We start from the raw sequence: 13,956 nt of genomic DNA on the forward strand, positions 1-13,956 counted from the left end.
CTCATGTTCCTTACAACCAAATTTGGTTTTGTAGAGGTTGTTAATGAAATATATACACAATTTCGTTTCATTGTTAAAGGCCAATTTTTATAGCCACTGCACTCTCTTAATAAACATTTAAAGTAGACATATCTTTGAGATAAATAATATCACAATTTAATATCCAAGACAATATGCTTTACCTGACAAGCTCAGTTACGTTTAAAAATTAATTATACTGAACTGTGGTAACTAGGCCGATAAAAATATTTCGCCTAAATTGTTCTTTTTCCCTCACTACTAGAGGATTTCGGAAAGGGGTTAGGAAGGGGAAGTAAGTCTGTGACGTATGTTCAATATGTACAGATATCAAAACTATAAAAAAGGTTTAAAACAAATTTCGTCTGCTGCAGTATTTATGTGGGAAACATAAGCCTTAGCAAGAATCGTGGCCGTACGCGAACGTTTCATATGATGATTAACACGTAAATTATAAGTTAAAAATATAAAATGAATCATCTAATTGGACTTTAGAATTATTAAATTTGTATTTCCTAATTCAATTAATGATAATCTGGAAAAATTTTTGAAAATATGTTGTTATTTGTTAAATTTTATTTCTGAACCCCTTCTTGATGTAAAAAATTAAAACATTAAAATCACAAATATTTTTATTACTGGTATTATCCCTTTCTCACCATTATCTAAAATTTCATCAAAATCAAAAGTAACTGAAAAATATCACATATAAATATTGCATTCATTCCTTAACAAACTTGATAGAGCTAAAGTAAGTGGTTGACAGATTCTTGTTGACAGATTTGAGATGTCCCCACTTTTGTGCCCTTTCAGTGCGTGACAAATCCTTAGGAACAAACTTACGTCTTTCTAACGCGCAAACTAAAATGTACCACAGAGTAGCCGCAACATGGATACAAACTCCTCCCTGGCCATAAGGACACTCGCGCAATCCCGAAACAATAGTTCCCTTACTATCATCCATTGAAACAAAGCAATTATAAATGCTGTTTTCTTTGTAAGGAGCACGAACTTTCGCTTTAATGTATAAGAGACATTGACTAGGTTAGTGTGATAAGAAAGCATTCGTGACTCGGTTAGATTTGAACACACGGTAGCCTTGGTTTTTGTGTTTTTTAATTCTTGAATGATGTTTGGCAATAATCTCATCCGAATATTCTTTTGGGATTAATTCTGCAATTTTGACTGCGCTTAGTGAGTTATTGTTAGGCCTTGGCTTAAGAGCGTCCCTTTAAAATATTAACGATTAAAACACTTTTTGTATCAGTCTATTCTTTAATGCCTTTATTTAAATACATTAAATTAAAATTTTATTTAAATGTTATTTAATTTACATTTATTAAAAACATTAACAAACCTTTTCTTTGGAGAATCCATCGCTTCAAACTTGCCGATTCGCGAATTGCGAATTCGTTAGACTGCAAAAAAAATGTCGAAGTTGGCCGTAAATTCCAACTAATCAGAGAAATCCTCTTTTTCGCCGGGAAGTACTGATGGGAAGTCTTCTAGTAGGATAATATTTTTATCGGCCTATTAGTCGTATTAAAAAATAATTTTAGGAATAGCTGTGTCTTTGTGATCATTAATATCAGTTTATTTTTGTATCCAGCAAATTCATTAATGTTTTAAAATTTAACATTCCTTAGCTATTTTCATAAAGGAAACTGCTAACAGCAAATATTTTAAAAGACTAGATTTTTATCAGTGGCATTTTCTAAAAATCTTATTTTGAAACTGTTAGAATTTTCTGTTTTTTCTTGACTTGAGATTGGACATTCTTCATTTTATTATATCCTTTGGATATTTCGATTTCTCGGACAGAATGAAATTGATCACGCCATCAAAGATAATTTAAACTCGTACCCTAGATTCGAAATCACTCTCTCGCGCGTTGCCGATAGCGTTTACCCACTTCCCGCCGGAACTCAGAAAAAATTCGCTCCGTGGTTTGCGCCTTACCGCAACCACAGCCAACTTCGATCACGCGCTGCCGCGCTATATAGGCAGCGCGTGATCGAAGTTGGCCGTGCCGCAACCAATGGAGCCCGATTTTTCTGAGGTCACGTGCCGGAAAAGGGTAAACGCTTCGTAACAAAACCGTCAATGGGAAAGCTCTCAGTATTCGAATCTAGGGTACGAGTTTAAATTATCTTTGACGCCATTTACAATACCTTTACCTTTGCAAAATCTACTAGTAATCTCCTCATTTGTTCGTGGAATTTAAAAAATTGTTCATCACATCATTTAAAAAGTATAAGATGGCTTGAAAATTTCACACTAGCCTAATTGTGACACCCAGACTGGTGTGGCATAGAAGTGATCGATTGTAGAATTATTGATGCATTTTAGATATAAGTTAGCGTAAGTTTTATGAAATTTACTAGCTACGCAGTACGCAACCGGCCAGATAATAAATTCCACCTTCTTCATACTCTGTAATAGCTTTGCTCGTTTCAATATTTAACGTTGCGTTTTAATTATATTTTCGGTTGTAGTCCTTTTTTGAAGAACTGTAGGTAGTTTTACGGAGAGTTGGTGGGCTTGAAATTTTCCTTACATCAAGAGCACTGTCACGGGCATCATTTATTTTAAATACATAATCAATAAACTCGTTCATTTCCACCTCGTCTGGAGTTATTTCGGCAGTTTTGGAAATATTTGTTATATACCAAATATTCATCTTTTAAACTGGCTATGGTATTTGTATTTTTCTGCACGATACAAGGGTTTTTCCCCAAATTTCATCCAAATTCTGTAAAGCGCATTAAAGGGGAATTGTCATCACCCTAAAATTGGTTTAAAACCATTTAAATGGATCGAGGACGTCCGAAAATGGTTATACAAAACATTTCATGATAATATTTCCAGTATTTGATTTATTATTAGCAAACAAATTTCGTGTTTTATCCCCCCCCCCCGACTCGAGAATCTCAAACCACTTCGAGGTATTTTAATTACAATAATAATCAGCTAGGCTAATACCTAAGGCATTACCCTAGGCCCAAGTCATGCGGCCGGGTTACCTACGCGAAACTTTACAAGCCATTATAAAGGATATTTAGGTGCAAAAACCTTTAACAATCAATAAATAAAACTTGTAACATAATTTGAATTTCAAGTCAAATTAGCGCTTTAGGCTTAAAGAAACAGATAATTTGTAATTTTTAACAGTTTTTACACTTTTAATTATAGGTACTGTGTATTTGGTTTCCTGTATTTTTCAGGATTTTTCTATTAGAACGAATAACACGCTCGATATTTTCTCAAAAGAAAGATCATATAACACCAATATATTTAGTTTAATGTATTTGTGGATCTGGTATGTATTTTCGTTGGATTCGTTAGATTTACCCTAGTTTTAAAAATGTTTTAAATATTCCTCAAAAGTAAAAAGGTCAAATAAAAAATTATTCCAAAATGGTTGAGACGAGCGTATTTTTAAAAGAATTGAATTTTCATTTGAACGAGATTTGTATTTTGTTACATCGTGGATTTTTAATTGTGGATTTGTCATGTAAATTCTATGGGAGGAAAATTCTTGTATTTTGGATTTGTGGATCTTTATTTTTAAACCTGCATAATGATGTAAATCGTGTGTATTAGAAAAATATACTCTCTGTGCGGAGTGGCGTAAAACTGAAATCACACCCAAAAATATAAACTCGAAGAGTACAAAGCGCAAAACAAAATTATGTCGAGCCGGCAATACGCTTCGGTGCGGCTCCCTGCATATGGACTTAAATAAGGTTATGTGTGATGACTTAGGCCTAAGGTGGTGCCTTGGGTATTAGCCTAGCTGTTTATTATCATTATTATTATTATTATTAAAGACAATAAATAAAAGGATTCACCGGCATTAAGTTTGTAAACGCTCTTATTACGACAAACAACGCAGATGCGAAACCATTTTTCCAACACTCTTCTGTACACCCTTTATTATTAGTTTGAAAGTCAACTGAAAAAATTGGACGCTTACCTCTTGTAGAAAAATAATAACGTGCTACTTTAATTGGTTACTTTTAAGTTAGTTTATTTAGTGTTAGTCTTTAGTGTATTAAAAATTGTTAAAGAAATGAATAAAATTGTATAATTAATTTAGTATAAAAGTGTATGTTGTATGATGTGTAAATAATATTTTGTTGTAAAATTTCGTAAACTGTAAAATAACGAACGGAAACTTTCCATTGTAAGAGCACTCCTTGGCAGAGATATTTCGTCCGGGCCGAAAAAACCCGCGGAGGACGAAGGAATCCTCGCTTCATTGCTGGCCCCTGTGGAGCCTACGTCACTGAGGCCGAACAATACGTTTGAACCCCGTATAAATACCTCGGCCAAGGAGTGGTCAAGTCAGTTGAACGGAAAATTCTACTCCAAGCCCTAACTAAAAGGGTCTCCTGCCAAAGCAGGAAATAGCCGGTCCCGAAAGGACAAATGTTTAAAATTACTGTTTTTAAATAAATAATTTTTGGTTGGTCAGAACTTAACTTGTAGTTTTTTTTCGCGACAAACCGAGTATATTGTTTCAGTCCGATATACCCGGTGTTAAAACGCTCTCCTCAAAAAAGAACCACCCAGTTTCAGAAGAAATTAAAATCAATTTAAAGTTAGAATTCTGCAAACCACGCAAAAACAATTTCTTCATGGTGCCGAAGCACCCGGGATAAAAATAGCTATCGTCCAGTCGCGAAAAACTCTCCAGGATGCCTACCGATCCGAAGAACACTGGAGGCGGGAAATCCAGCGATCCAGCTGGAGTCGACAACGCCGCCGCCACCGACGTAACCAGCAAACCAACCGACTCGAGGGAATTGAAGCTCGCCAAAGGTATCAGAACCAGCGCCAGAAAAGCCGCTACGAGAAAGATCAATCAGATCAAAAAGATGATGCAAGACCCAACAGTTACGCTGGAGAGCTACGAAGATGCCCTCGCCATCCTGCTCGAAAAGGAAGACGACCTCATCAAAATCGACGCCCGAGTGGAAGCCCTCATCGAGGACGAAATTGAAATTGAACTAGAAACGGACGGCGCTCTTCAATGTCGAGAGGAGGTTTCAGAGGTCAAATCCGCCATAAAAAGAATCATTCAGAGAGCCTACGGTCAGTCAACGTCAAATATAGCCAGTTATTCAGGATCAACGATCTCCAACGTCTCCACTGGTAACGTTACACCCGTCGGTCAGGTTTTTAACCAGACCCCGCCAGGCCACGCAGTTTCTACAGGAGCAGCTCCGGGCAACCAGACGCCCCCAAATCAGACGACGCCTTCTTCTTCGGGAGTTGCCGCGCAGCCGACGGTAGGTCCGGTAAACCACCAGCCGCCGCCCGGTACGACCAACGTCCAGCCGCCGCCCGGTCCGATCAACTTCCAGCCGCCGCCCGGTCCGATCTATCTACAGCCACCTACCGCTCCGTATCAAGCCGCCAGTTCCAGTCACGAAGTTCGCCTACCGCAGCTGACCATCGTCAAATTCAGTGGAGACTACTCTAAATGGAACAACTTTTGGGGGAGGTTTAAAGCCACCATTGATCGAAACACGAAGCTCGAGAAGGTAGAAAAGTTTATTTATCTCACGTCATATTTAGAGGGGGAAGCTCTTAAAGCTTTGGTTGGGTTTGAAGAAGTAGACGATTCATACGATCAAGCAGTCGCGTTATTAAAAAAGCGGTATGACCGCCAAGATTTAGCAATCCACTCTCATATAAACAAACTTTTAGACATTCAGCCCGTAGCTAGCTCTCAAAATTTGAGAGACCTAAGAAATCTATTAGATATTTGCGAGACAAGTCTAAGAAGCTTGAAAGCGTTAGGGGTGAATACGGCTGAAAAGGCCTCGTTTCTCTGTCCGGCTCTGCTTAGATGCCTGCCGAGTGATATTAGAACCGATTTTTGCATACAAAGACGGCCCGATAGTAATATAGAGTGGGACGCCGACGAATTAATTAGGTTCATTAGGCAACAAATCGAAAGTCGAGAAATGGCAAAATTACTTAGCGCTGCACCGGGAAAAGCCGAGCACGTTAAAACTAGCAATAATGACCGGGAAGTAAACAAATCTAAGGGTAAAATTGGAAATAACGGGAATCAAAATTTTAGATCATCCTCTTCCGCCCTCACCACTTCCACGCCAAATTCAGAAAACATTTATTGTATATTTTGTAAAAACGATAGCCACAAAAGCAGTTATTGCACTGATTATACTTTAAAACAAAAACAAACCATAGTTAAAGACAGTTCTAGGTGCTTTAATTGTTTTCGCCTGGGTCACGACGCAAGAAGCTGTCGATCAAAATTTAGAAATTGCAAAAATTGCAAAAGGAGGCATAATTTTGCGTTGTGCGAGAATAACCCTAGTCATAAAAAATTCGAGGCCCTAGTTGCCGCAACGGCGCCAGTAAAAAACCTCAAAAGAGAAGTCCTAATGCAAACAGCGCTAGCCGTAGTTAGAGATCCAAAAAACTCCAGAAAGTCAGAAGAAGCCCAATGCTTTTTCGATGGCGGAAGCCAAACCAGCTTTATCAAACAGGAATTAGCGAGAAATTTAAATCTACCTATAGTAGGAAAACTTCAAGGCCAAGAAGTTTATACCTTTGGTAGCAAGACACCCTCGAAAAGATCGTTAAACTTGGTAAAGGTGACCTTAGAAAATAGGGAAAACCCTGCGCGTAAAGCTGAAATCGTAGCTTTAGCCGTTCCTTTTATTTGCTACACTTTTACGAAAATTGACGACGAGGGTTTAGAGAAAATTATGAAATCTCAAAATTTGCAATTAGCGGACGATCCCAAGAGATCAAATTGTAAAGATCCGGAAGTAGATATTTTGATAGGATCCGATCATTATTGGGAGTTAGTCACGGGGAAAAACGAGCGATTCACTCGTTCTCTAGTAGCCACAGAAACCGTACTCGGCTGGTGCATTCAAGGGCAAAAATATAGTCCATCAAATGGAAACGATAAAAATCCAGTAACAACCATGTTAGTTTCCCTCGGTCAAAAAAGAGTCAATGAAACATTAAAGTCATTTTTCGACCTAGAAAGTTTGGGTATAGATAATAGGGAAATTAAAGAAAACGCTAATGATCGAACCGTAGCTAATTTTTTCGAAAATATAGATTACAATTGGGAAAGGTATGTGGTAAAATTCCCCTGGGAAACTAGTAAGGAGACCCTATCAGATAACTACGGTCAAGCTTTAAAAAGATGGCAAACTTTAGAAAAAAGGTTTCAAAAAGACCCAAAATACTATTCAGAATATAAAAGTATTATCAATGACCAGCTAGAAAAGGGAATCGTGGAAATTGTCCCAGATAATGAAATTGAAAAAAGAATTCCGGGGACGTATTATATGCCCCACCAGGGGGTAGTCCGGTCGAAATCTCAAACAACCAAACTCAGAATAGTGTACGACGCGTCCTCTCACGGGTACGGTTTACCTTCCTTAAACGCGTGCTTAGCTCCTGGCCCCAATCTGAACCCAGATATCCTACTTCTACTTATAAGATTTAGAAAAAACAAAATTGCAATAGTCGCCGATATTGAGGCTGCTTTTCTACAAGTAGGATTAGATAATCCCGATAAAGACTCTGTCAGATTTCTGTGGGCGAGGGAGGAAAATGGGGTAATCAAAACCAACGAATTTGTAACTCTTAGGATGGCGCGAGTTCCCTTCGGGGTCAAACCTAGTCCCTTTTTGTTAGCTTGCGCAATCAAGTACCATATTCAAAATTCGGAAAATGTCCATGAAAGGGTTAGGGAAACGTTAAACAATGACCTATACGTAGATGATCTGACGGGGGGAGAGAAAAATGTCCCATTGGCCCTAGCAACTTCTATAGGCGCCGCGAAACTTATCAAGGGAGCGGGTATGAGGTTCCGGAAATGGGGAACGAATTCGAAGGAATTAAGGGAGCTCTGGAAAAATCAGTTGGATGACCAGGGGGAGGAATTATTTGAACAAGCTAAAATTTCCGAAGAGACTAAAATCTTAGGTCTAAAATGGGACCCCCTAGATGATGTCTTTTCATTTGATATGCGCGATTTAATCGAAATTCGTAAAAATCTAAAATTAACGAAAAGACATCTCCTTAGTTTCATCTCCCAAATCTTCGACCCAATCGGTCTGTTATCACCCTTCACTATTCGAGCCAAAATGCTCTTTCAGCAGTTATGGGAATGCAATAAAGATTGGGATGACCAGCTCCCCGTAGAAATAAGCCAATCCTTTGAAAATTGGGCCCAAGAATTGCCACTATTGCATAACATTATTATCAATAGGCACTACTTTCGCGATACCAACGCGGAAATAACCAGTCACGAGCTGCATTGTTTTGTAGATGCTAGTAAAAAGGCCTATGCCGCAGTCATTTATATCAGGTACATCACTAATTCGAATGAAGTAGGCGTGTCCCTAATAACCGCGAAAACTCGAGTAACCCCGATAAAATTGTCAAAAGACGAGTTGTCGCTACCTAGGTTAGAACTAATGGCTTGTTTACTAGGCGCCAGATTAACCAACTACGTTCGGGGGATTTTCCAAGAAAACTTATCCGACATTTATTTTTGGACGGATTCAACCGTCGCTTTAGCTTGGGTTAGAGATAACACGAAAAACTGGAAACCCTTTGTTAGTAATCGCGTTTCCGAAATACAAAAACTAACTAACAAAAGACACTGGCATCATTGCCCGGGTATACTTAACCCCGCGGATATACCTAGTAGAGGTATTAAGGCGGAAAATTTAGCGAACAATAGAACCTGGTGGGAGGGCCCCTCGTTTCTTAGCGGTCCTAAAAACACCTGGCCAAACATAGAGCCCCAAAAAGTAGACCTACAGTCGGTCGCCGAAGAAAGGCGCAAGCTAACTCTAGCCGTGGCCACAAAGGAAAGTTTAGGGGTCAAAAACGTAATAGACTTAAACAGATATTACCACGTTAACACTGCCCTTCGCGTAACCGCGTATGTAAATCGCTTCGCCAAATTTACCAGAACCAAAGGCCTAGAAAAAACATTGGGTCCCATTACCGCGGAAGAGATGGAAATCGCAGAAAACTTATGGGTAAAATCCGCGCAATCGGAAGATTTTGAATTAGAATTGGAATGCCTTAAAAGGGGGAAAGCCGTAGAATCTGGATCAAAAATTGCCCCCCTTAGGCCAGTCTTGAACGAGTCAGGCTTAATATGTGTAGGAGGACGTCTTGAGGAATCTTCCCTTTCTTACGCGGAAAAACATCCCATTATCTTAGCTAAAAATCAGAGACTCGCTAAAATGTTAATTGTACGAAGTCACTCCCAAGTTTATCATGGTGGAATTAACGATACCATTATCCAACTTAGAGAAAGGTATTGGGTTCCGAGCGCCAGGCAGATAGCGAGAGCGGTACTAAAAGATTGCTCCCTTTGTAAAAAACTTCGAGAGCAACCCGGCGATGCGCCCACCGCCGCACTACCTAAAGATAGGATAGATGAATGCCCACCATTTTCAATTATAGGTATCGATTTTGCCGGCCCGTTGTTTGTGAAGAATCAAAATAAAATTAAAAAGGCCTATATTTGTCTCGCCACTTGCGCCGTGACCCGCGCGATTCATTTGGAGTTGGTGCCAACTTTAAGTACCGATGAATTTCTGATGGCTTTCAGGCGAATAATCGCGAGGAGAGGGGTCCCCACCGTAATTTATACTGATAATGCCAAAACTTTCAAAAAGGCAAATACCGATCTTAAAAATATTTGGCAGAACGTTAAGGTAGAGTCGTTCAGAGAATTTTTTGGAATTAGGGGCATTCAATGGAAATTTATAGTAGAACGCGCAGCTTGGTATGGGGGCTGGTGGGAGCGCCTCGTCAGGTCCACAAAAACCTCTTTAAGAAAGACGCTCGGCCACGCCTCCCTGTCATATACCGAGCTAGAAACTTTATTGTTAGAAACTGAAGGTATAATTAATTCCTGGCCTATTACGTACACGTATAATAATCAAAATGAGCCCACACCTTTGACCCCCTCTGAATTCCTGCTTGGTCGTAGAGTCACTTCTCTACCCCCTCTAACATTCAGACGTGTGAAAATACCTTCGTCGAGAGTAGAATTGATTAAAAGAAATCAATATCGAGAAAATTTAATTCAAAAATTGTGGGTGCGATGGCGACACGAGTACCTAATGGAACTACGGTCTGCCCATCACTCTCAGAAAACAAATTACAAAGGCGAATTTGCAATCGGGGACGTAGTCCTAATCGTGGAAGATAAGTTACCACGTCATATGTGGAAGCTTGGTGTAATTGTCGAATTATCAAACGAACGTGGAAACGATAAGAAAATCAGATCTTGCTTTGTAAAAACTACCAATGGTAGTGTAATTAAACGAGCAATTCAACACCTTTGTAATTTGGAAATAAGTGAAAAGTAGCACGTCATGAACCTTAGGTGATATCATAAGTATCACCTAGGGGGAGTGTAGAAAAATAATAACGTGCTACTTTAATTGGTTACTTTTAAGTTAGTTTATTTAGTGTTAGTCTTTAGTGTATTAAAAATTGTTAAAGAAATGAATAAAATTGTATAATTAATTTAGTATAAAAGTGTATGTTGTATGATGTGTAAATAATATTTTGTTGTAAAATTTCGTAAACTGTAAAATAACGAACGGAAACTTTCCATTGTAAGAGCACTCCTTGGCAGAGATATTTCGTCCGAGCCGAAAAAACCCGCGGAGGACGAAGGAATCCTCGCTTCATTGCTGGCCCCTGTGGAGCCTACGTCACTGAGGCCGAACAATACGTTTGAACCCCGTATAAATACCTCGGCCAAGGAGTGGTCAAGTCAGTTGAACGGAAAATTCTACTCCAAGCCCTAACTAAAAGGGTCTCCTGCCAAAGCAGGAAATAGCCGGTCCCGAAAGGACAAATGTTTAAAATTACTGTTTTTAAATAAATAATTTTTGGTTGGTCAGAACTTAACTTGTAGTTTTTTTTCTCGACAAACCGAGTATATTGTTTCAGTCCGATATACCCGGTGTTAAAACGCTCTCCTCAAAAAAGAACCACCCAGTTTCAGAAGAAATTAAAATCAATTTAAAGTTAGAATTCGGCAAACCACGCAAAAACAATTTCTTCACCTCTTAACAACGTTCTACAGGAAAGCTTTGGTTAATTTGATGTGCGAAATTAAAATAAATTAAAAAACTTGGGTCATATTTGCACTTATTTAAAATATGTTAAAATTGGACTTAACTTCTGGTCTTAAAATAAGTTTACCCAAGTTTTAAATAAACTTGAAATATATTAAATATTTTTACAAAAGAGTCACAGTTATGATTAAATAAAATTTAAATAAGTTCGTGACTTTCGTGATTTTTGGTAAATCCATAAGCTAATTTATAAGCCATTATAAACTAGAAAAATAATGAACATAAAAAATGCCAAATATATACCAGGATTCCATGAAGGAGTACTTAAAAAGGGGAAATAATGAAAGGAGTGCAAAGTAAATAAACGTCATATTGGGCCGAAGTTTTTGTTTTGAGACGTTAATTAAGAAGTGGTACACTTGAACCAAACGTTGCGACTCAACTAAAGAGCCCTTTTAAAGATGCTTGGAGTGGCATGGTTTTCCAGAGGCAGTTTTCGGAAAAGGTTTTATCAATTTCTAATCGAAAGTAAGTATAAAAGCGTTGAAAATAAATGTTCCTCCATGCACAACATAATAGTCTCTTGGCGCCATCTATAGAAAAGTTTAAACACTTTATTTTATTCATACAAGTATTAGAGAGAGAACTTGCGAAATCAACTCAAAACTCCAATTATATTAATCATTTTATTTTCAGTTATATTCGCAATAATTTAATTATTTATTCATAGGGATAGTGACTATCTTATCTCATTCATCCAGTTAAACTGACGTTTTCCGACGCTATTGAAGGGGGATTCGATCATGATGATCATTATCCTTTAGTATAAACAAATTCTATATTCATATTAATTTGTTTCGATATCAACATTTGATAGGCCAGTTTCTAAGGATCACAAACTTTATAATAGTTTATTCTTATTATAAATATAAGATTATATTTCGATGTAAACCCTTTTGAAATTCAAAATCGGCATTTACTTAAGATCACTTTATTATTCGAGCAAAAAAAGATCACTTTATTATTCGAGCAAAAAAAGATCACTTTATAATTCGAGCAAAAACAGATCACTTTTTAATTCGAGCAAAAAAAAGATCACTTTATAATTCGAGCAAAAACAGATCACTTTTTAATTCGAGCAAAAAAAGATCACTTTATAATTCGAGCAAAAAAAGATCACTTTATAATTCGAGCAAAAACAGATCACTTTTTAATTCGAGCAAAAAAAGATCACTTTATTATTCGAGCAAAAACAGATCACTTTTTAATTCGAGCAAAAAAAAGATCACTTTATAATTCGAGCAAAAACAGATCACTTTTTAATTCGAGCAAAAAAAGATCACTTTATTATTCGAGCAAAAACAGATCACTTTTTAATTCGAGCAAAAAAAGATCACTTTATAATTCGAGCAAAAACAGATCACTTTTTAATTCGAGCAAAAAAAGATCACTTTATTATTCGAGCAAAAACAGATCACTTTTTAATTCGAGCAAAAAAAGATCACTTTATAATTCGAGCAAAAACAGATCACTTTTTAATTCGAGCAAAAAAAGATCACTTTATAATTCGAGCAAAAACAGATCACTTTTTAATTCGAGCAAAAAAAGATCACTTTATTATTCGAGCAAAAACAGATCACTTTTTAATTCGAGCAAAAAAAAGATCACTTTATAATTCGAGCAAAAACAGATCACTTTTTAATTCGAGCAAAAAAAGATCACTTTATTATTCGAGCAAAAACAGATCACTTTTTAATTCGAGCAAAAAAAGATCACTTTATAATTCGAGCAAAAACAGATCACTTTTTAATTCGAGCAAAAAAAGATCACTTTATAATTCGAGCAAAAACAGATCACTTTTTAATTCGAGCAAAAAAAGATCACTTTATTATTCGAGCAAAAACAGATCACTTTTTAATTCGAGCAAAAAAAAGATCACTTTATAATTCGAGCAAAAACAGATCACTTTAATTCGAGCAAAAAAAGATCACTTTATAATTCGAGCAAAAACAGATCACTTTTTAATTCGAGCAAAAAAAGATCACTTTATTATTCGAGCAAAAACAGATCACTTTTTAATTCGAGCAAAAAAAGATCACTTTATAATTCGAGCAAAAACAGATCACTTTTTAATTCGAGCAAAAAAAGATCACTTTATTATTCGAGCAAAAACAGATCACTTTTTAATTCGAGCAAAAAAAGATCACTTTATAATTCGAGCAAAAACAGATCACTTTTTAATTCGAGCAAAAAAAGATCACTTTATTATTCGAGCAAAAACAGATCACTTTTTAATTCGAGCAAAAAAAAGATCACTTTATAATTCGAGCAAAAACAGATCACTTTTTAATTCGAGCAAAAAAAGATCACTTTATTATTCGAGCAAAAACAGATCACTTTTTAATTCGAGCAAAAAAAGATCACTTTATAATTCGAGCAAAAACAGATCACTTTTTTATTCGAGCAAAAAAAGATCACTTTATAATTCGAGCAAAAACAGATCACTTTTTAATTCGAGCAAAAAAAGATCACTTTATAATTCGAGCAAAAACAGATCACTTTTTAATTCGAGCAAAAAAAGATCACTTTATTATTCGAGCAAAAACAGATCACTTTTTAATTCGAGCAAAAAAAAGATCACTTTATAATTCGAGCAAAAAAAGATCACTTTATAATTCGAGCAAAAAAAGATCACTTTATAATTCGAGCAAAAACAGATCACTTTTTAATTCGAGCAAAAAAAAGATCACTTTATAATTCGAGCAAAAACAGATCACTTTTTAATTCGAGCAAAAAAAAGATCACTTTATAATTCGAG

The 13,956-nt window shown here is 36.7% G+C and overlaps 1 protein-coding gene across 1 annotated transcript; it reads left to right on the plus strand.

The window, feature by feature from the left end:
- The first annotated feature begins 4,718 nt into the window (after nucleotides 1-4,718).
- Nucleotides 4,719-10,418, plus strand: LOC149944385 (uncharacterized). Its single transcript, XM_090176334.1, has one exon. It carries the CDS (start codon nucleotides 4,719-4,721, stop codon nucleotides 10,416-10,418), a length of 5,700 nt encoding a protein of 1,899 aa, XP_090032460.1.
- Nucleotides 10,419-13,956: the final 3,538 nt, after the last annotated feature.

The sequence above is a fragment of the Leiobunum rupestre genome, chromosome 5, assembly GCF_980474605.1.
Source record: "Leiobunum rupestre chromosome 5, qqLeiRupe1.1.hap1, whole genome shotgun sequence".
Classification (NCBI taxonomy): Eukaryota; Metazoa; Arthropoda; class Arachnida; order Opiliones; family Sclerosomatidae; genus Leiobunum; species Leiobunum rupestre.

Excerpts from the sequence above, each read along its gene's own strand:
- LOC149944385 (XM_090176334.1), top strand. The coding sequence starts at position 4,719 with ATGCCTACCGATCCGAAGAACACTGGAGGCGGGAAATCCAGCGATCCA.